At 45.2% G+C, this 23424-nt stretch overlaps 4 protein-coding genes across 5 annotated transcripts; all 4 read left to right on the forward strand.

The window, feature by feature from the left end:
- Window positions 1-806: 806 nt before the first annotated feature.
- On the forward strand, window positions 807-6643 carry LOC4325265 (GDSL esterase/lipase At5g45910). The gene is made up of 6 exons (XM_015774331.3): window positions 807-1049; window positions 1897-2210; window positions 2305-2520; window positions 2655-2806; window positions 5013-5289; window positions 6060-6643. Exons 2-6 carry the CDS (start codon window positions 1934-1936, stop codon window positions 6296-6298), a joined length of 1161 nt encoding a protein of 386 aa, XP_015629817.1. The 5' UTR covers window positions 807-1049; window positions 1897-1933; the 3' UTR covers window positions 6299-6643.
- A 3145-nt stretch (window positions 6644-9788) lies between these two features.
- Window positions 9789-12111, forward strand: LOC4325266 (GDSL esterase/lipase At5g45910). Its single transcript, XM_015786873.3, has 5 exons — window positions 9789-10102; window positions 10202-10417; window positions 10531-10679; window positions 10774-11050; window positions 11528-12111. Exons 1-5 carry the CDS (start codon window positions 9826-9828, stop codon window positions 11755-11757), a joined length of 1149 nt encoding a protein of 382 aa, XP_015642359.1. The 5' UTR covers window positions 9789-9825; the 3' UTR covers window positions 11758-12111.
- A 1186-nt stretch (window positions 12112-13297) lies between these two features.
- Window positions 13298-15472, forward strand: LOC4325267 (GDSL esterase/lipase At5g45910). Its single transcript, XM_015780011.3, has 5 exons — window positions 13298-13624; window positions 13722-13937; window positions 14042-14190; window positions 14299-14572; window positions 15122-15472. The coding sequence occupies exons 1-5, from the start codon at window positions 13363-13365 to the stop codon at window positions 15355-15357; spliced, it is 1137 nt and encodes a 378-aa protein (XP_015635497.1). The 5' UTR covers window positions 13298-13362; the 3' UTR covers window positions 15358-15472.
- A 1952-nt stretch (window positions 15473-17424) lies between these two features.
- On the forward strand, window positions 17425-19092 carry LOC107278291 (uncharacterized). 2 transcript variants are annotated; one of them, XM_015789181.3, is made up of 3 exons: window positions 17573-17861; window positions 17958-18311; window positions 18397-19092. In XM_015789181.3, exons 1-3 carry the CDS (start codon window positions 17719-17721, stop codon window positions 18863-18865), a joined length of 966 nt encoding a protein of 321 aa, XP_015644667.1. In that variant the 5' UTR covers window positions 17573-17718; the 3' UTR covers window positions 18866-19092. The 2 variants fall into 2 exon arrangements, with proteins under 2 accessions (XP_015644658.1, XP_015644667.1); XM_015789172.3 differs by having other exon boundaries at window positions 17425-18311.
- The last annotated feature ends 4332 nt before the right edge of the window (window positions 19093-23424 follow it).

The raw sequence follows: 23424 nt of genomic DNA on the forward strand, positions 1-23424 counted from the left end.
CGGCCGCCGTCTTCAGTGAGACGAGGGAGGAGATTGTGGATGAGCGAGCCGATGCGAGACACGTCTTAACTAGGGAGTCGAGCGAGCCGAAAGGGAATTGAGCCAAACGCGCCGATATCACCTGCTTGGAGCCGAGCAAATCTCACTGTTAGATCGATAGCCTATCCACGCGGCATCTATCCAGGTCGGGACTGCAGCGGCGTTGGTTTGCAGCCGGTCTACACCAAATTTATTTTTTTTTGAGAGAATCCATTATATGCCTCTGAATTTTTCACACGTCCACGATTTGCAACTGATTTTATCACGTTCTAAAATATGCCATCATCTTTTGCTTAACTTCTATGATTTACCATCGCCGTCCAGTTAGTCTCCGTTAGTACTGTACAAATTTATCGAAATGACCAAAATACCCCTAGGATAAAACCTTTCAAAATGTGGATAAAAATTTTAAAATATCAGATTTTAAGTTTTTGGCTAAATTTTGGATGTTAACAATCTTATGTATATAATATGATATTTTGATAATTTTATCTAAATTTTTTTAAGTTTTTGTCCTAGAGGTATTTTGGTCATTTGGATAAAATTGTACAGTGCTAACGGAGGCTAACCGGACAGCGATGGTAAATCGTAGAAGTTAAGAAAAAATCGATGGCATATTATGTAGAACGTGACAAAGTCAGTGGCAAATCATAGACGTGTGACAAAGTCAATAGCATATAATGAATTCTCTCAATTTATTTTTCCCAATACAAATCAGCTTCTAACCTAATCTCAGTTGGGCCAGCCCAAAATGCACTACAGGTTGTGTAGTCCTTGCGCCGGTTTGGTCTACTACAAGCGAGGCCCTAGGTATCTGGGCTAAGATGAGAAAAAACTTCGGCATTTCTCTGCAACACTGGATCGCACTGCCGCCGCCGCCGACGCCTCAACTTATCGACAGCGATCGATAGCCACGGCCGGCGACGCACGGCACGACTCTCTCAATCGGTCGCGGCCACGCGCGGTCGGCGAGGCCACCGTGTACGCCGGTAAGAACACGCCGCCAAGAGGTTAGTCGCTGGACATCGTTTTTCAAGATCAGATTAATTATGATTAATCACACCTTTGCACGTACTACCAATTAGTCCCCCAACTACTTGCCAATTGATCCAGTCACTACTCACTACTAGTGCTTAGATTCTTTTTATAATGATGATTCATCTTATAAGTATTAGTATTAATGATGTTAAATACAGATATAAAATTGCTGCTAGGGAATATTTATCGAAGGAAGATAAGAAGTTTATAACATTATATCATTACTTCACTAGTTCTCTGACTAAGAAAATATCTAGTTTTCAGAGTGTGCGCCATGATCGATTGGTATTAATTTTTGTTGTAGTTTTTAGGGATTTTAGTTGTTATTAGTTGCTACTACAATGTTTTGTGCAAATGCGTAAAATTATGCTTAAAGTACTTTAGTAATAAAATAACTTATAACAAAATAAAAAATAATTATGTTTTTAATTAGATAAATTTTTAAACATGTGTTAAAAACTCAACGACGTCATCTATTAAAAAAGGAGGCAGTACTACCTATGTTATTTTTTATTTTGACGCTTCAATATCAACGCAATCTTCAAAGTACATATTTTATCACTAATTTTCTAACTTATATACTCCCTCTGCCCAAAAAGTCCAAAAATATAACAAGTATTAGTTATGAATCTAGACACACATGATTCATAGCTAAACTTATATTTTAAGATGAGGGTAGTATTTATCAAATTTAATAAAAGTATAACTGGAAACTATGAAGTATAAACATGTACTACTAATTGCTCTGTCATTATCAAACAAATACATGTTAATAACATGAAGGATCTCACTGGTGGCGCCAATCCTGAATTCCTGCAGGCCTAAGCTAGCAGTTGGACAAAAGCCCAAATTAACCATGGAGCACTCACCTTCAAACAGGATGACCTTCCTTCTCCTTCTCCTCCTCCAACTCCTCATTGGATGCACACACTATGCTCAGGCCAACCCTGGCCATCACATGATCGACTCCATCTTCAGCTTCGGCAACTCGTACTCCGACACCGGCAACTTCGTCAAGCTTGCCGCGCCGCTGCTTCCCGTCATCCCATTGGACAACCTCCCCTACGGCGAGACCTTCTTCGGCCACCCCGCTGGCCGTGCCTCCAATGGCCGACTCATCATCGACTTCATCGGTACAGTACATACTTGTTTTCCAATTAATGCCGGATGGCATGGTGGCTACCTGATCGACTGTCTGACGAACTAATTATCGATCGTTTCAAGCAGCCGGGCACTTTGGAGTCCCTTTCCTCCCCCCATATCTTGGCCAGGTGCAGAACTTCAGCCATGGCGCCAACTTCGCCGTCGTCGGCGCCACGGCGCTCGACCTCGCCTTCTTCCAGAAGAACAACATCACAAACGTTCCCCCGTTCAACAGCTCACTGAGCGTGCAGCTCGAGTGGTTCCACAAGCTCAGACCTACCTTGTGCTCGAAAACCCAAGGTACGTGTAAATTGTAATGTTATAGGTAATCTTGGTTAATTGATCGATTTGGTATTTTTTGGTCGTTGAATTCAGCAGCTAGTAAGCTAGCTAGGACGATTCATCGATCTCTCATGTTCCTTTGATCTCTTCAGGGTGCAAACATTACTTCGAGAGATCGCTCTTCTTCATGGGAGAGTTCGGCGGGAACGACTACGTCTTCCTCTTGGCCGCCGGCAAAACCGTCGACGAAGTCATGTCATGCTACGTACCAAAGGTCATCGGAGCCATCTCTGCCGGCGTCGAGGTTAGCACAGGATTTCCTTCACGTCTCTCTCAGATGCAGTCTTGCTGTTGCAGCCACGTCGACGTCCTTCACCTCTGAAAAAACCTACTCAATCCATCCCAAAATATAACAACTTTAGACCTATTCACTTTGATACCATTTTTAACCTTACCAAATTTTGGTATTGTCAAAATTTTGGCATAATTACCAAAATTTTGGTAGCAGGATTTCTTATATAGTTATCAAAATTTGGCAGCAAACTAAATGTAGCCACTTTTTTGGCAACTTTACCAAAATTTGGTAAGGTTGAAAATGGCATCAAAGTGAACAGTCCCTTTTAGCCCTCAGGATTTGTCCCAAAATATAACTTCTCCATCAACATTCTCTTCCCAACCAATCTCAACTCTCCACGATTCGCTTTTCCCACCAACATCCATTACTTATTCAATCACAATCCTCCACCATTTACTTCTACCTAATTTCTTAATAACTGTGTCCAACTCTAAAATTTTTTATATTTCGGTACAGAGGAAATAATATATAACAATATATAACATACCGGTTCACTTAAAACCAGCGTACGAGCCATTTCTCGATTATCCCGACACACATACGTAAGGGTAAAAGTAAAAGTTAATTAAGAATCGGCATATATGAGAATATATATGTGTGCGCCCCAGTTTTAAAAAATCGGTACATATGTTATTAGCACATTTACAAGTATATAACATATGCGGTAGTTTTGAAAAGTGGCACATATGAACGTCATATATGTGATGTTTTTTTAAAAAAAAATGGCATATAGAAGTGCAAGGGTATAAGTATTGGTTTTAAAGAACCAACATATATATACAATCATATATAAGTGTTTGTTCTTTGAAAAATTGACACTAAATACCAATATCACTTATTTGTGCATTTTTAAGGTGTGAATATCGAGGGATATATAGCTTTATAGTTGATATTTTTTTTCATTTGAGATCATTTACATGTCCAATGCAAATATATATATGCGTTAGGTGTTCACTGAACTGTTTGGATAAATGGGTTTATAAGATTTTCAAACGGATTTGCTTATGAAATTTGTACATCGACAATATGTAAAAGTATGTACTCCAGTTGACAATTAATCTTTTTGTTTGAACTTATCTAGACTACCAAATTCACTTTACAAGTTTCAACGGGAGCAGTAAAAGAAGCATCTATTTCGTAGACACGAAGTTTTTATATGTAAGATGATGAGAACGGTAGCATGCGTGGAGATGTCTTGTATTTCCTAGTAAAATATTTGTTTTCGCTAGAAAAAAATGTCAAAGAACTATATAAGCCTTGTCCAGTTGTCTTAGATTAAATGTGTTATATGCATTAAAAAACAGTTTATATGTGTTGTTCCAGAACCACATGCGTGCTGTTCGGTTTCCTAGGTAGGATATTAAATCTAGCTTGCTATTGTACTTGGTCTAAGAGGTTTGGAACCAACACTCTTAGAGTCTGCAGCCCGGTCCACCAACCGTGGGCCACCCAGGTCACATTAGGCCTGCTCCACCACAGGCCCAACCGGAGCCACAACTTTAGATTCTGGACCTACACAACCCAAAAGACTAGTCTGATGGGTGAGGACCGCGCGCCCCCATCTTTTTTAAGTCGTGCTCCCCCATCGTCAATTACTGATGTGAGACTAAACCCAATAATCTCCCTCGGCACACATCGGGCCCAATAATCTCCCCCGTCACATTAACTCATGTGACCCCGAAGACTTGTTACCTAGCCTCCCCATCATGTGACCTATGGAAATCGTTCCTGGTTCCAAACCTTGGCTCTGATACGACTTGTTATAAAAGTTAGTCGATATAGCGGAACGACAACTAACCTTTCTGATCGCTTCATTCATTGATCTCCCAAGATATGCCAGATGGCGACTACAATGTAGCATAGATATGCAGGGAGAGGATGGCGGCGTGGCTATGGACTCGTAGCGGCTAGGTGTTATATTGGTTGGGGAGGAGCGCCCATAATCAGAGCCCTAGGGATGTAGGCTTATGCTAAACCTTGTTAACAAATATCGTGTGTGTCTGTGTCGTCATCTGGCATGTCTTGGAAGATCAATGACTGAAACGATCGGGAAAGTTAGTCGTCGTTTCGCTATATCGACTAACTTTTATAACAAACATGGATTAAGTTTAATTTTTATATTTAGTGCACGCTGATTAACTAAATCAAAATGCAGGCGGTGATCGAGGAGGGAGCCAGGTACGTGGTGGTGCCGGGCCAGCAGCCGACGGGTTGCCTCCCGGTCGTCCTCACGCCATACGCGAGCCCGAACGCGACGGACTACGACGCCGGCACCGGCTGCCTGTGGCGGTTCAACGAGCTCGCACGCTACCACAACGCGGCGCTGTTGGCGGCGGTGTCGCTGCTCCGGCGCAAGTACCCGTCGGCCACCATCGTCTTTGCCGACTACTACGACCCGGTGATCGAGTTCATGCAGAAGCCAGACGATTTCGGTGAGTCATTATTGTCTCATTATTTGATCGATCTCTGATTCTCTGATTCTTTTCTTTTTAAGCTTAATTGGCAGCCGGATGGCTGCAAATCCCCATCGAAGGTAAATGCTTGCCTTATATATATGAGTATCTCTCTACTTTCTCCATCCTAAAATAGTTTAGTACGTATAATACTATATTAGAAATAATCTAATATAATGAATCTCAGATATCATTATTATTTTATGTTGTAATTTGTGTGTATATATCATTGGTCTGATGTACTACTTTCCTTTCATATTATAAGTTTCTCTTTTTTCGCTATTTTTCTACTCAATTTTCTTTAGATTTGACTAGGTTCATAAAAAAATTAACAATATTTGCAACGCTAAATTAGTTTCATTAAATATAACATTGAGAGAAATTTTTGGTACATGAGAATGTACCTGAAGATACCTAAATTTTACACTAAAAGTTTTGATTTCTCAAGATACTTATTAGTATATGGAGGTACTAAGTTTTATACTAGAAAATATGTATCTCTTAGTACTTTTTCAAGAATGATAAAATTACTCTAATATTAAATATATTTTGATAATATGTTTGCTTTGTGTTAAAAATATTACTATATTTTCTTTATAAACTTAACTAAACTTAAAAAGGTTTAACTAATAAAATAGTGAAAGCGACCTATAACAATTATAAATGGAGGGAGCAGTAGCGTGAAATCTGAATATAATTATTTTCTCTCTTTCTGACGTCACTAGCTAACTTGGTCACCTACACTGCAGCATTCAGTGACTCGTCCAAGCTCCGGGCGTGCTGCGGCGGCGGCGGCGGACCATACAACTACAACGCGACGGTGGCGTGCGGCCTCCCAGGCACAAGCGTGTGCCCGACCCCCAACACGTCCATCAACTGGGACGGGATCCACCTCACGGAGGCGGCCTACGCCCGCATCGCCGCCTGCTGGCTGCACGGCCCGCACGCGCATCCGCCCATCCTGGCGGCCGTGCGCCGCCGCACGTAGACGGATTTGAGGTTATGTAGAAATCCATCTACTGAAATGCTGATAATACTCTAAGCTACCCTTTGTCAACTTCACTTTAGTTTTTCACAAGCTCGTTTTGTAAACTGATAAACGATACGTTTTCTAATAAAAAATAGAATAGGAAAGTTACTTTGAAAAGATCATATTATTTTTCAAAAATAAGTTAAGTTAATATTTAATTAATCATGTGTTCATGCATGGGTATCACGTAAGTGGATATATGGTACTTATTGAATCTTTTATGGGCCTGAGTCGGTATGTAAGATATATATATCATACATTGTTTATCGATGCCGATTATATAATTCTTATTATGATGTCGTAGTTGCTATTGTTAACATTGCTAGCCTCCAAAGCTGAGCAGGTCATGCGGTTGTGGGTCATCGTGTGTATTTAAATTTATAACCTCTGCTATGTAGTATGTAGTCAATTTATTGTTTTAGTGTAACCTGGAGATCGATTACTATGTAAGAGCTAGCAAAAATTACACTGATCGAAGATATATATATATATATGAATTTGTAAGATAGGTACAATTTAGTATACATACTTGTTTTGGTATATGTGGTTGTATAGAACGTGAAACCGGAGAAAAACAACTCACTATAAGTCTATAACTAATATATTTTTAACAAAATAATAAATATATTGAGTTGGACGCTAATTCGATGTCACTTAAGGATATAACACATGCTATGTGCAAATAATCTATATTTATTATTTTCTCTTTTCTATCTATTAATTGCATCATTTCCCTATATGTGCATTTTATCTCTATTAACATAAATTGGCCGTATAATTCTTAATATTAACTCTGAATAATCGTACATGGTGCATCCACGTTCTGATTAATCGATTAATTGTACATTTGTCCGTTCGACGCCGTCATGTGGACTTTCCAAACACTGAAGAAGAGGTGGCAGCCATTATTTTCCATTTTCTACAATCACGAGCTAGTTCGTATCAGCTATCCAAGAGTATCAGAAAGCTGGAATGTCAATGAGTAATTAATTGATCTATGCATATTGCAAGCATGTTGTGTGGACCTCCGGCGCAGAATCACTGTCAAAGAGATCTTCAATTTAGTCTGTCATAACATGGGCTAGTTGTGCACTCCATATACTTGCGTATAAAAAATTGCATATCGGGAAACGACAAAATTCTTCGGCCATTACAGCTAGGATTAGAATTTCAGTAGTGTAATAATAAAGAGAATCTACACCATGCCATCCAATTTACGCTAGTTCAATATTTTTTCATATTTTTTCCTTTCTATAATATAGTACTGAATTCATCAATTCTTTCTACAATATGCCATTCGATCATATTTTTTTTGAAAAAAAAAACCTCGATCAAAATATCATACCTAGTGAGGAGTGTCTATAATCAGAGTCTTGGAGATATAGGTTTTGGCGGAACCTTGTTAATAAATAACGTGTATTTCTGTATCGTTATCTGATATGTCTGACTTGATCAATGGCTGAAGCTATCGTGAATGTTAGTCGTCGTTCTGCTATCTCTGTTAACTTTTGTAATTAGTGATTGTGTCAATAGTATATTATTGAACACACGCTAACTCAGTGGTAGCATAGAGTAGATTTTCTCAATAATAAATTCAACATTTTTCTATAGTAAGCATGGGAATGCTTCTATGTCTTACATTTTCAGTAGCAAAAAGGATAACTGCATACTATAGCTTCTTTTTAGGCACTGTTTAGATCCCACCCTAAAATTTTTCACCCTGTCGCATTAAACGTTTGAACACCTGCATGAAGTATTAAATATAGGCTAAAAAATAACTAATTACACAAGTTGCGACTAATTACGAGACGAATATTTTAAGCCTAATTGCTCCATGATTTGATAATGTGGTGCTATGGTAAACATTTGCTAATAATGGATTAATTAGGCTTAATAAATTCGTCTCACGGTTTACTGACGGATTCTGTAATTAGTTTTTTTATTAGTGCTCGAACATCTCATGCGACACCCTATATAATACTCGATGTGATACGCCAAAACTTTACACCCCTGAATCTAAATACCCCCTTATTTTTCTTGTATAACGCTCAAGTATCGATTCATGTATAACTTGCTGGTTGTATTCTTTTGTGGCTGGCACATAAAAGGACAGACATGGGAAACGCATGTTTGATTTTTGTCGTTGCCTGCAGAAAATTGAGGCTTATATAGGATGCCAAAAAATGCATGAAACGAGAGTAAAAGGAAATTCAAAACTATATATATTGTTATTGTTTATTTTCATGGTATACTAATTAATTCGAGGTGATATATATATATATGGAAAAAAAACTTGACAATAAATCAAGTGAAACGTATTTCCAAATGTACTAGCTAAATGCTCGTGGCTTTGCATTTTTCTCTTGAATAATTTCTAAATGTACTAAATCAAGTTGAAATTAATGCAGCGGTCAAATTCTGACGTGTTTTGTCAACGTAAACGGAACTTTCCTGCAGGTGAGAAAAAGAAAAGGTACTCATCCGTTTTATATTACTATAAGTTACCTTTTTAAGTTTGATTAAGTTCATCGAAAGAATTAGCAACATCAAAAACATCGAATTAGTTTTTATTGGATCTAACATTGCATAGATTTTAATATTATATTTGTTTTATGTTGAAAATGCTAATATATTTTTCTATAAATTTGATCAAACTTAAAAAAAATAAGTAGAAACAAATTCAAAGCGATTTATCCTATCATACTATAAAGTTATAACCCACTACATACAAAGATACCACGTCATCATGCATTAACAAGATGCCACATCATCATCCACTAAGAATTATTACATTTAAACATCATGCAAGCATGCTATATTATCTATAATTTTATAAGTTATTAAGTTTTAGAGTTTTAAAATATAAGCATGTTAAATTATCATCCCACATAGTTCACATAATATTTCAATATACCTTTTCATAATTTTTTATAATATCATATATATATACCTATATGATTCATCCTCACTTAGTATTATTTCTCTCTTTTCCCATTAAATCATATCACATCAGTTTTTAGTTTTTAGCCTTAGATGATTAATCTATGGTCCAAAGTATCTCACTGCCTTTCTTCTTTCATAAAACCACATCATCTTACTTTTACATTTGAATCATCATTCTATATACTATTTAAATTTAAATTATCATAAACCATATCAACTTATATAAATTTATATTGTTTTGTTATCTTACCCATTTTGTTTACTTATTGTTATCATGTTGAACTTCCGCAATAATGCGTGGGGTTTCACCTAGTAATATTAAATATGAAACGGAGGGAGCAGATATACGTACCTGCAATGTTTTTTTTTTCCATATATTTTCTAAAAGGAGTATATGTTACTGTAAGTCAATTTAAACATGGCCGGCTGTAAAATCAATTTAGTCAACACAAGCAATGCCACTATATGGCTATATAACCTGAACTCCTGAAGGGATCTTATTGGTGGCAATCCGCCTGAATTCCTGCAGCTGCAATTGCCCCATGGAGCACTCACCTTCAAACAAAATGACCCTCCTTCTCCTCCTCCTCCTCCTCCTTGGATGCACGCACCACGGTCAGGCGAACATGTACTCCGGCCATCCCAAGATCGACTCCATCTTCAGCTTCGGCAACTCGTACTCCGACACCGGCAACTTCGTCAAGCTGGCGGCGCCGGTGATTCCCGTCATCGCTTTCAACAACCTCCCCTACGGCGAGACCTTCTTCGGCCACCCCACCGGCCGTGCCTCCGACGGCCGCCTCAACGTCGACTTCATCGGTGCGCGCGCTTCAATTCCCTCGTGATTACTGCACCGGCGAGCATGGATACTTGATCGATCGATCGATCGATATATTGATCATTTGAACAACATTGCAGCTGAGGACTTTGGAGTCCCCTTGCTCCCCCCGTACCTTGGCGAGTCCAAGAACTTCAGCCATGGCGCCAACTTCGCCGTCGTCGGCGCCACAGCGCTCGACCTCGCCTTCTTCCAGAAGAACAACATCACCAGCGTGCCCCCGTTCAACACCTCATTGAGCGTGCAGGTCGAGTGGTTCCACAAGCTCAAGCCTACCTTGTGCTCGACGACCCAAGGTACGTACGTCCGTGTAATGCTACATCTAATCTTGGTAATTAACCGATCATTAATTTTGGTGGAAGAGAATTCATCGATCGATCACCTGTTTGATTGATCTGTACGTCTTCAGGTTGCAGAGATTACTTCGAGAGATCGCTCTTCTTCATGGGCGAGTTCGGCGGCAACGACTACGTCTTCCTCTTGGCCGCCGGCAAGACCGTCGACGAGGCCATGTCGTACGTGCCAAAGGTCGTCGGAGTTATCTCTGCCGGCGTCGAGGTTACCACAGTTCTCTTTCCTTCAGACGCTAATTAATTAAGTTGCTGTCACGTCCTAGCTGATTAATTAATCAATTAATTAAACCAAAATGCAGGCGGTGATCGAGGAGGGAGCCAGGTACGTGGTGGTGCCGGGTCAGCTGCCGACGGGGTGCCTCCCGATCATCCTCACGCTGTACGCGAGCGCGAACGCGACGGACTACGAGTCCGGCGCCGGCTGCCTGAGGCGGTTCAACGAGCTCGCACGCTACCACAACGCGGCGCTGTTCGCGGCGGTGTCGCTGCTCCGGGGCAAGCACCCGTCGGCCGCCATCGTCTTCGCCGACTACTACCAGCCGGTGATCGAGTTCGTGCGAATGCCAGAAAATTTCGGTGAGTGTATATATAATTATATGATTTGTTCGATTTCTCTGATTCTCTGCACACGCACGTACGGCTGAATTTAATGCTTCAAGAATTTTGACCTGAATTAGCAGGCGGATGGCTTAGTTGCAAGTCTCCATCGCGAAAGTAAACGTTGTCTTGTTGTTGAGTACGCTAGTTGCATGCATCGCAAAAAAAAAGTCCACGGTCGACTAGAAAATTTAGTGATGTTGAAACGAGAATTTTTGAAATTGTCTGGAATGAGCTCATGTCTCGCGCAAACAGAGTAATTAATAAAGAGTTTACGATACGAATATATCACTGGTCTGATATACTTATATGACCATATTTTCGCCGACTTGATCGATTCGGAGATCTACGAGTTGAAACATCAAAGTACTTAATTAGTGATCTGAAATGCTTTCTGTTTTGTTGTTGTCTCTTTCTGACCTCGCTAATAACTTTGGTTGCCAACGCTGCATGCAGGGTTCAGTCGCTCGTCGAGGCTCCGGGCGTGCTGCGGCGGCGGGGGGCGGTACAACTACAACGCGACGGCGGCGTGCGGCCTCGCCGGCGCGACGGCGTGCCCGGACCCCGCCGCGTCGATCAACTGGGACGGCGTCCACCTGACGGAGGCGGCCTACGGCCGCATCGCCGCCGGCTGGCTGCGCGGCCCGTACGCGCAGCCGCCCATCCTCGCGGCCGTGCGCCCGTAGCGACGACGTGACTGCGTCTCACGTGTATACGTACGTAGTTGAGTCCACGTCGTGGAGATTCGTGCGGATTCGTTTCGTCCTTTGATTGGTTTATACTGGAATGGTAATGCAAATTAGAGACGCACTTAGTTAATGCAGTGGTAAGAAATATGTGGTTTCAACTAGGAAATCTCGTGGTTTTTTTTTAAAAAAGAATGTTTGGAGGAACGCCTCTCTCTTTAAATCTTGTTTTTTTTATTGTAAACTATTAAAGTGGGCCATGATGCATTATGACTTATGAGTTGGACTGTTCTTCGTGGGGTGTATAGTACTAGGCCCATGAGTGAAAACATAAATTCCAGAATTGTGTTATTTCTTAGCCTAGTCTGGCCCAATATTTTTACTGTTTTGCTAACCCGTGCAATGCAACCACGTGGAGTCGTGCACTAATCCACACGTAGTATATACATTGATACCTGATATATTCATATGATTTGATTTTGAGTCACTTGTCAGTTATTCTTCTTAATCTAAAATTCCTCATGTTATATATAGAAGAGGGATTCTTTTTTTCACGAATAAAAAAAATACGCAAAAGCAGAATTCCAGTTACACAACACAGTGGCCAAAAAGACCATTGCCAAGGGACATGAAAAAAGGGAAAAGAGCTGAAAGGATAGCTAAGCTTAAACCATGAAAAACAACCTAGTTTGGCCAAAAATATTCATGTTTTATCATCTAATAACAATAAAAATAATATTCTTAATTTTTTTAAAATAAGATAGAGTCAAACGTTGTATGAAAAACTAAAAAATAAAGTCTTTGTAAAATAAATGGATTAGTATCTATCATGCGTGAATTATCGAAATGAGCCATTAGACTTGTGCCAATTAGGCCATTAGAGGAGAAAGGATGGAGCAAGGCCTAGAAAGATTATTTTATTTGTTTTTTGGTTTGAATACACCCTTCGTTTTCGTTTTTTGTTTTTTTTTTTCATACACATACGTATTACATATTGCATATACCTATTTTGTTTTGTTAAAATAAATGGGTATTCGTTTGAATACCCTTGGCTCTAGGTCCGCCCATGTTGTGAACTGATGTATCACACATTGATTCAATTTTTTGTGACCTTATGGATGATATGCAAAATATGATATACTCTTGAGGTATGAAAAAACACCTCCTACATATTTGGATAACCCCAGGAAAATTGCTTGTATAAAGGTGTAAAAACGAGCTAAAAAACATTCAGAGGGGTCTATTTGTCTCTAGTGAAATAGTCATCAGTATTTTTTACTCCCTTTCTTCAAGAATCAAGATAGATCTACAATCTTTATGGAAGCCATGTTCCGTTTGGTTGACATTTTTGCTTTTTTCCGGGGGAGCTTGTTGACTTAGTGCTACAATGCTACTGATGGCCTCGTGGCTAATAGATCACCACATTCAATGCAGTTCTTCCGATTAAATTACAAGGATTGTTCGTATTAGAGTGCAGCTCATCTTAAAGAATTTCTTGAAGTAAACTTATGTGCATTGGTGAAGCACCTACATAAACTCCAGCACTTAGCAATCCTGCAGCTGAAAGCTCAGTCACAGCTCCTCACTCCTCACTGAACTCAAGCCATGGAGCACTCAAAACCAGTAGCTTTCGTCCTCCTCCTCCTCTTAGCCTGCCTGCATTACGCTCAGGCGAACCCCAGCCGCCGTCCCTTGGTCCAGTCCATCTTCAGCTTCGGCAACTCGTACGCCGACACCGGCAACTTCGTCAGGCTGGCCGCGCCGCTGCTTCCGGTCATCCCTTTCAACAACCTCCCCTACGGCGAGACCTTCTTCGGCCACCCCACCGGCCGTGCCTCCAATGGCCGCATCATCATGGATTTCATCGGTACATATATATATATACGTTTGCTTTGTCACATTCAGATTAACAGTGAGTTGTTAACAATGGCCATTGTTAATTCGTCATGGATCCAACTTTGCAGCCGAGAAGTTTCAGGTCCCATTCGTCCCACCATCTCTTGGCCAAGGTGAGGACTTCACCCATGGCGCCAACTTCGCCGTCGTCGGCGCCAGCGCCCTCGATCTAGCCTTCTTCCTCCACAACAACATCACCAGCGTCCCACCATTCAAAACCTCCCTCAGCGTGCAGCTGGAGTGGTTCCACAAGCTCAAACCTACACTGTGCTCAACAGCCCAAGGTTACACTTGCAATGAGTACACAATTTTGTTTCTCCTGATCTGATCACCTGATGCATTGCTGATTCTTCAGTGATCTGATTCAAATTAACTCATGCTTACACAGAATGCAGAGACTACTTCAGGAGATCACTCTTCTTCATGGGAGAGTTCGGCGGGAACGACTACGTCTTCCTCCAGGCCGCCGGGAAAACCGTCGAGCAGCTTATCCCCTACGTGCCAAAGGTCGTCGGAGCCATCTCCGCCGGCATCGAGGTCTCGTACATTTTCACCGACATTTGCAGAGACACAAACTATACATATAATCCTCAATTCACAAACGGAATTGACGTTAATTACTGTGTGATCGATGCATTTATTCAGGCGGTGATAAAGGAAGGGGCGGTGCAGGTGGTGGTGCCGGGGGAGCTGCCCAACGGCTGCGTGCCCATCATCCTGACGCTGTACGCGAGCAAGAGCAGAGGCGACTACGACGCGCGCGGCTGCCTGAAGAAGCAGAACGCGCTCGCGCGCTACCACAACTCGGCGCTGTTCGAGGCGGTGTCGCGGCTGAGGCACAGGTACCCTTGGGTGAAGATCGTCTACGCCGACTACTACAAGCCGGTGATCGACTTCATCAAGAAACCGTCCAGATTCGGTGAGTGTGTGGTTAATTTGGCTGTTCGTTTCATTTCTGCAATACTGTTTGGCATCTCTTCGTTTAAGAATTATTAGAGTGGATCTAATCGGAGGGGATCCCTCCATCCCACGAAAAACGAATCTAAAACTACATGTCGCATATTGTAGGAGTACAACAAATCTGAAAAAAGGTATATCTAGATTCATAGTAGTAAGATATGTCACATATAATATTAGATTGGTTTCTACGGGAAGATAAGTATGCCTAAGCGAACTAAAACCAAAATAGGTTTATAGGTTTATCGATAGTAAACGCTTTGGGTATTATCTACTCCAATTTCTGTGGTGATGCTGCACATGCAGGCTGCAGATCCCTAGCTAAAAGGTTGAAGACTGTCCCAACTACTGGGATAGCTCATCGTGATTAAGTAACAATTAATCACCTTTCCCATTGACCTCGACGTCCTCTTTTATCTACAGTAAATTCTTCACAAGGAGAAGAAAAAAAATAAAGAAAACCAGCTTCGAATCGATGTGCTAACCTGATCGATTGCTGACGACGCTGCAGGGTTCAGTGCCTCGTCGAGGCTCCGGGCGTGCTGCGGCGGCGGCGGCGGCGGGCCGTACAACTACAACGCGACGGCGGCGTGCGGCTTCCCCGGCGCGAGCGCGTGCCCGGACCCCGCCGCGTCCATCAGCTGGGACGGCATCCACCTCACGGAGGCGGCCTACGCCCGCATCGCCGCCGGCTGGCTGCGCGGCCCGTACGCGCATCCGCCTATCCTCGCGGCCGTGCGCCAGTAGGCCGTGGCGTCGTGGGCTCGATCGTGGTCCATGTCTGCATTTTGGCCCGTTAATGTGTGGGAGCCGTTTGTTCAATGGAAAAGTGTACCGAAGGTCCCTCAACTTGTCATTGAGTTACAAAATTGTCCTCGAACCGCAAAACCGGATACAACGCATCCCTCAACTTACAAAACCAGTGCAAACTAATCCCTCGGCGGGTTTGACTCCGGTTTTGCCTTACGTGACAGCTGACTCAGCGTGGGACGGTCCCACATGTCAGCCTCTTCTTCCCCTCCCCTCTCCACTTCTCTTCCTCTCTCCTCTTCTTTTCTCACTTTCTTCCTCAGTTGGACAGCGCAGCCGGTGGGGTGGGGAGGAGGCCGGTGGGGGAGGCGGGAGTCCGGCGGCGACGGCTGGCGATGAGGCGGCGGCGGGTGACGAGGCGACGATGCTGGAGAAGGGAAACGCCTGCATCCCGCCGCCTCGCTTTCGCCTCCCAGCCCCACGGGAGATGGGGTTGGCGATGTTTGGGACACGCCGCTGTTGCCATTACACCACACCGCCGCCGCCGCCGCCGACGACGACGACAACGACACCTCCCCACCGGCGATCGAGACCAGCAGAGGCACATGCGAAGTGGGTTCCCATGGCGCCATGATGGCATGAAGCAGCGAGAGCGAGTACTACTCGGAGGAGGAGGTGGGATGGGAGGAGGAAGGTCTCGGAAGCGAAGGCGAGGAGGAGACGAGGGAATGGGCACTGAAGCGGCTCGACAGCCTCGGCAAGCGCGGGGTGTGCTACCTCAGCCGCGTCCCTCCCAACATGAACCCGTCGCACGTCCGTCTCCGTCGGTTGCTCTCCAAGCACGGCGAGGTGTAGATGATTTACCTTGTCTAGTTCATGCCACTAGAGTTGAAGCCGTGTTCGATTCAATTTGGGATATGTATGGTGGTTAACTTCAAAGCTCGGTGCTTATTAGAGAAACCTGGAAGCTGCAATTATTATATACTACTACGGCACCGAGCGGAGCAGACCAGCTCGCCGGCCTCCCGGTCCTCCTCGCCAACCCCGCCTCCTACCTCCCTGTCTCTCGCCGCCGGTCTCCCCGCCGCCCTCGACGGCTGCACGTGGCCGAGCAGCACGGCCGGGACCCACTTCTCCTTCTCCTCCTCCCCAATCTCCCCGCCTCCTTTTCTTCCCCAATCCGGCAACACGGCGGTGTGATCACGGTGAGGCAACGCGCATGAGTCGAGGGAGACCACGGTGAGAGAGCAGCTGGAGAGGAGGTTCTTGGGAAGGAACCCGCTGCGGTGCAGGCGGACGACGAGCTCAGAGAGGCCGCGGTCGGCGGATTCGGCAGAAGGCGGAGGAGTCGAGGAGACCCGCGGGGCTAGGAGGCGAAGGCGAGGCGACGAATGCAGAGCGTCTCCCTTATCCAGCATCGTCGCCTCGTCGCCCGCCGCCGCCACCTCGTCGCCCATCGCCGCGTCGTCACCGCCGGACTCCCGCTTCCCCCAACGGCCTCCTCCCCACCCCGCCGGCTGCGCTGCCCAACCGAGGAGAAAATTTGAGAGAAAAGAAGAGAGTTGGGGAGGGGAGGGGAGGGGAGGGGAAGGGAACGAGAGGCTGACATGTGGGACCCACATGGGTCCCACGATGAGTTAGCTGCCCCGTCGGATAAAATCGGAGTCAAAACCGCCGAGGGACCTAGTTTGCACTGGTTTTGTAAGTTGAGGGATACGTTGTATCCGGTTTTGTAGTTCGAGGATGATTTTATAACTCGATGCCAAGTTGAGGGACCTTCAGCGTACTTTTTCCTTTTCAAATGAGGCCCAGTATGGCTGGCCGTTTATATGTGTTAGGAAAAAGTACACCGAAGGTCCTTCAACTTGTCATCGGGATAAAAAACGTCCTCGAACCGCAAAACCAGATATCAACTATACAAAACCGGTCACCTAAGATCTCTCGGTGTTTTTCAACCCGGTTTTATCCGATGTAGCGGCTGAGTCAGCGTGAGCCCCACATGTCAGCTGGCCTAATCATTACCCTCCCCTCCTCTCCCTTTCTCCTCTCTCTCTCTCACTCTTCTCGTTTGGGTAGGCAGCTGGGGAGGACATCGGCGGTTGCTGCCTTTGGCGGGGCGTCGGCGGCCGGCGACGGGCGACACGACGGCGGCGGCTAGCGACTGGTGACCCGCCGGCGCCGTCGGTAGCAGCAACCGTGCCTCCGGTCACGCGCGTAGCCCACACCACCACAAGGGCCGCGTCGATGGTGGCGTCCAGGTCGCCTGGAACATCTCAGCCGTCGGAATGACGAGACGGCGCGGCGGCTCGTGGTGTCTGGGCGGATCCACGAGGGAACGGCCCCTCCGAGGTCTCAGCGATGCCGGTGAGGCGGCGGCAGACACGGCGGAGGGAGACGGGGGCGGCGGAGAGGTACAGGGAGATGGGAATATCGGCCGCGCTGTCGTGGCCGTGGGACTACCCGACGGCGTGCGGCGAGATCGTCGCGCTCCTCCGAATCGGGTACGGATGTGCGGCCGAAAGCCCTCCGAATCGCTCTGCTTCCCCCTCCTCGGCAATGGCCCACGCGCCGTCACCTGCTCTGTCTCCTTCTTGCAGTTGCAGCTCGTCGTCGTCGTCGTTGATCTTTGGCTATATAGTATTCCCTCTTGCTGCTGCTGCTGCTGCACGGACGCAGGGAGGAGGAAGTGCTCGTGACTTGTTCATCAGGAGGGAGTACGGTAGTACAGTAGTACAGTTCTTAGTCGCTGATCGATCGAGGTCATCGTCGTCGCCATCCATGGCGTGGAGGAGCGGGTTCGGGGAGGAGGATGCGGTGACCGCGGGGGAGAGTGGCCTCGAGCTCAGCCTTGGCCTCCCCGCCTACTTCTCCTCCTCCAAGCCCTCAGAGGGATCAACCGCTGCTCCTGCTTTTGCTCTCCAATACAATGGAACCACGGCCTCCAAGCCAAGGTTTGTTAATTTATTCAAGAGAAATGGAGGGGGAATCAAGCTAATTAAATATTGATGCTTAATTTGTGTGTGAATGCATGAGCAGGGAAGCAGCTGCGGCGCCGGTTGTGGGGTGGCCGCCGGTGCGGTCGTTCCGGCGGACGAGAGTGAGGTCGCCGCCCGCCTCGCTTTGCTTGCTCCGCTGCTCTCCTCGTCGCCCAACGCCGCGGGGCTGCTTCACCGCCGGCAGCGACACAACGTCGTCGACAGTATTCGCGACCGGCCACCGCCCTCGCCTTCTCCCGCGTCGCTGCCACCGCCTCCTCTCCCGCGTCGCCCCGGCGGCCTCCTCCCCAACAATGCCACCGCCCTCCTCTCTCTCGCCTCGCTCCGGCGGCCTCCTCCCCAGCAACGCCACCGCCCTCCTCTCTCCCGCCTCTCCTGTCGGCCTCTGCACCCACCGCTTTACCTCGCCCAAAGAGAGAGGAGGAGAAAGAGTGAGGGTGATGACGTGGATTACGCTGACATGTCGGGTCCACATGGGTCCCACGCTGACTCAGTGCCACGTAGGCTAAAACCGGGGTTAAAACCGCTGAGGGATGTTTTGTGACCGGTATTAGTTAAGGGATACAAGATATCTGGTTTTGCGGTTTGGGGACGATTTTGTATTTCGATGACAAGTTGAGGGACCTTGGGTGTACCTTTTCCTATGTGTTATAGCCGTTCACTGGTACTCCCTCCGTTCCATAAAGAAACGAATCTAAGACGGAGGTGATATATTCTAGTTCTACAAATTTGAACAGATTTATGTCTAGATTTATAGTACTATGATTTGTCACATCTAGTACTAGATTGGTTTTTATGAGACTGAGGGAGTATGGCTGAATTTTTTTATTTAAAATGAATAATATTTTTTATTATTGAAACAAAGTAGACATTCATTTCATTTTTTTTTAAAAAAATGTACTTATGTGGCCACAAATAACATGGCATGGCATGGAGGTGCTACACAATTTCAAATGGTTATAGAGCTTTATGTAATTATTTGAAATGGTGATAAAAGGTACAGCAACTTTTTATAAATATTTTTCTACCAAATATTTAACAATATACCATCGGATGATAAAATTTCTCACGAAGTGGAATAGTATTATTCTATCTTAAAATATAGCAACTTTTGACTATTAATCTAAACAAATTCTTGATCAGATTTATTTAATCTTGGTCCTAAAATGGAGGTGATAGTTAAAACCATACAATGTTTTGACATTTTGACATATGTTGGTTGAGCACATAACAGTACAAACTCTATTTAATACTACCTCCGTCTCAATATATAATATTTTTTTGCAATGAATCCGGACAAACATAGCTATGAATGCTTATGTTTTGGAGAGGGGAGTATAGTTGGCCATAAGGCCCAAGGCCCGACAGCCTGATCCAAGGCACGGGATTTTGGTCCGGCCCGGCCCAGGCACGGCATGGTCCGATCGCTATCGGGCCCGTGCCGGCACAGCTCGGCTATTGGGCCGTGCCTGGGCCTATGCCTCGGCACGGTGGGCTAGCCCGGTAGAGCACGAACTTCAGCGAGGTGAAGTAGGCTTATTTTCAACCATATGTAAGACAGGGCACAAAGAATAAGGAGGGCAAATAGACATATTATATGGCACGGCCCAAAGATTAGGGATGTAAAATAGACTTATTTTAGCTATATATATATATTCACAACTGTAGACCCTCGATTTTGGAAATCGGAAATCATCTGTGTTTATCCGTACCAATCCCTGGATCAGTAGTTGGTACACACATACATAGTTGAATCACAACATATCACGAATGAATTCAGGCTAAAAAAGTTAAATACTTACATTAGGGCCAGGTAGGCCAACAACTATCAGAGAACAACAGCGGAAGACAAAATAATATAAGGGTCCGGTTAACATGCCACAGGCAGTCGACTGGGGAACGAGACCTAGAACAAGACCGCACTCCGATCATCTTGTTGGATACGCAAGCGTACCGACAAGGGCTTCTCTTCAACACTCTCCTAAAAGATATATGAATAGCAAGGGTGAGTACCAACCGTACTCAGCAAGCCACCACAACAACAATGCATATGATAGAGGGTATTTCAAGGAATGGCTTCAGGTTCTTTTGCATAAAGCTAATTTTACAATTCTTTTCACAAGCCTAAAACCTAGCATAGACTGATCAAATTTTAGTACCAGTGTTCACTTTAAACAACGACGGTTCTGTCCACCATCTATTGTGATCCCAAGGATAGCTTCCCGCCATTGAATCGTCATGGTTTTCTGAGGATGTCCACCTTCCCTCCTCTCGGGAAGTGGCTCCATCAGCATAAAATTCATCATGCAATATCCCATCCCCCACAAGTTAAGAATTTAGAGTCTAGCCAAGTGTAATACATGTCCCGGTGCTCAATAACCGCGAGCACGGCTATTCGAATAGATTTGGTTTACTCACACTGCAGTGGATGTACACTTTACCCGCACTCCGCGACTGCCCAACACATGAGCCTCGTCCCAACACATGAGACGTGTCACGGCAAAGTTTTTCGATAACCTCGCATTGGCAGTACCCGCTCCATGAACTTAAATCCTCATGCACTCTAGGCGTACATGTTTCTAGCAGTGAGAGGAGTTCTGGCGCTCCCGGGAAAGAGAAGTCTCACACACATATTAAATTAGGGTTCAAGTTAAGTTCTCTCTCTCACACACTCATGGCAGTCCTACCAATGGCGACACCGATGTAGGGCACACCTCTCGGCCCTACCTCAACGGCTGTCCCACCGTAGCGCACCTGCCTCACTCAGGGGTGAACCATCTATGCAGGGAAACTGCCTCCGCTCGGCTATCTAATCCGCTAGGTCTATACCCATACGAGAAGTGCAGTTATACGGGGGTCGTTTCATGCTTAACTTCATGGCTCGGTCCTTAATTGACCGGGGACGGTACTAGCCTTTTCCAGATACCACCCAAATCCTCCGTATGCATCTATCTAAATAGGACGGTTATATACTAGAGGTTCTGTTGTTAGATGGATTTAGGATCAATCAAACAATTACAGTGAATTATTTGTATTATTATTTTATTGATGGAAGCTTTACTTTAATTATGAACATATTTTACTTGCCATTATAAATTATAAAAGGGCTAATAATTATCCATGCTCTATATGTTAAATTCGGGAAGTTTATAATATTATAGTTTCAGATTATCTCTTAATGAACAATCCGGAGTTACAATTGAACTATGAACATATGAGGTCAAGATTTATAATTAGTACTTATCTACTATTCATGTTTGTTATATACTCCCTAGTTTAATATATGAAAAAGATAAATTAATTGTATAACTATAATGGGATGTACAATATATGTGTGCAACAACGTATAAGGTTTTGGTCGCCTACTGTACAAGAGCTTATTTAGAAAGTGTACTACCCAATGCTCCAAGTGATTCCTGAATATATTGTAGTTTAATTATACATTAGCTAGTTTCTATGAGTAATATTGTATATGTGATGCGACAAGTTTAAACACTGGTTCTATTGGGTTACTAATAAGTGGTAATCAATTTAGGCATATATATGCTATTCTATATGGTATTGCATCGATTAATTTACTTAGTGATTCCTCCACATCTAGCTCTATTATTATTCTCCTAAACAGGTTAAAGATTCATCTATGTGTGTTTATATTTTAGTTACATAATCATAAGGCTACACTTGATTTAAATAACCTATAAGCCATGGATTTAATTATATGGCCATCGAATATTAAATAAGTACTAGTATTTTCCTATACATCCATTCATTTGAGACATCACATAAAATTAGTTTGTGTGGTTGTTACAGTGGCAAGACATGTTAGAGACAAATATTATTACATCTACTCTACTGTACAATACTAATTTTATTTATTAACATATTTTTAAGTTGACTATTATGCATCATCTTGATATTAATTATTTAATATTTATAAATATATTTTTATCAAATAGTGAATTATATATCATTGGAAAGCTTATGAATTTAGATGAATTTAGGTTCAAGTCTCACTCAAATCGGAGCTAAAATGAATAAGTTATGCTAGTGTAAAGATTCAAATTTGAATAAATCCGAGAAATTGTAAAAAGGCACTGTTCCTAATTCATTTATTTATAATACAACCTTATCCACAAGCTATAGTGACTGACAGGTGGGGCCCACTCTACCCTCTCTTCTCTTTTCTCCCTCTCCCTTTCTCTGTCTTCTCCTCTCTTTCTCACGGCCGAGCGGCGCGGCGCGGCTACCGGCAACGAAGGGAGGGGGCGGAAGGCTTACCGACGGCGGCGACGGTGGCGGCGGCGGTGGCGACGCACGGCGCGGCACACGGCGCGGCGCGGCGGTACTGAGGGCGGCGGCGCGGCGGCACGAGGGCGGCGGCGCGGTGGAGAGGAAAGAGGGGAGGAAGAGGGGAATAGGGAAATGGTGTGGGGTGGAAAGGGGGGTGGCCGGAGGGACTTTATAGGGCGCGGGGAGGGGGTGGCTGGCCCTAATGGCGACGCGACGGCGCGCACGGGGCTCGGGGCGGCGACGTGACGCGCGGCGGCACTGGGCTCAAGGCGCGGCGGCGGCTCCTGGCTTGGCGACGGTGCGCGGTCGGGCGGGGGCGCGGGGCGCGAGGCAGCAGGCACGCGGCACGGCGACGGGATGGCGGCGACGGGACGGTCATGCGGCGTTAGGCGGCGATGGCAACGGCGCGCGGCAGCAGGCGGCGACAGCGGCGACGCGACGGCGCGGCGCGGAGCTCGGCGTGGCGCGGCACGGGGCTCGGCGCGACGGCGACGGCGATGCGATGACGACGCGGTGCGGGGCGCGAGGCGGCGGAGCGACGGACGAGCGGCGCGTGGGCGCGGGGCGCGAGGCGACGAAGCGACGAACGAGCGGCGCGTGGGCGCGGGGCGCGAGGCGACGATGAGACGGACGAGCGGCGACGGGACGGCCGACGGCGACGGCGCGGCAGCGGCGACGCGACGGCGGGCGGCGTGGCGCGGGGCGCGAGGCAGCCAGGCGCGCGCGGCTGAGGAGGGGGAAAATAGGGCCAGGGACCACGTCGAGCACCTAGAGTGCA

This window comes from Oryza sativa, chromosome 1 (assembly GCF_034140825.1).
Source record: "Oryza sativa Japonica Group chromosome 1, ASM3414082v1".
NCBI lineage: Eukaryota > Viridiplantae > Streptophyta > Magnoliopsida > Poales > Poaceae > Oryza > Oryza sativa.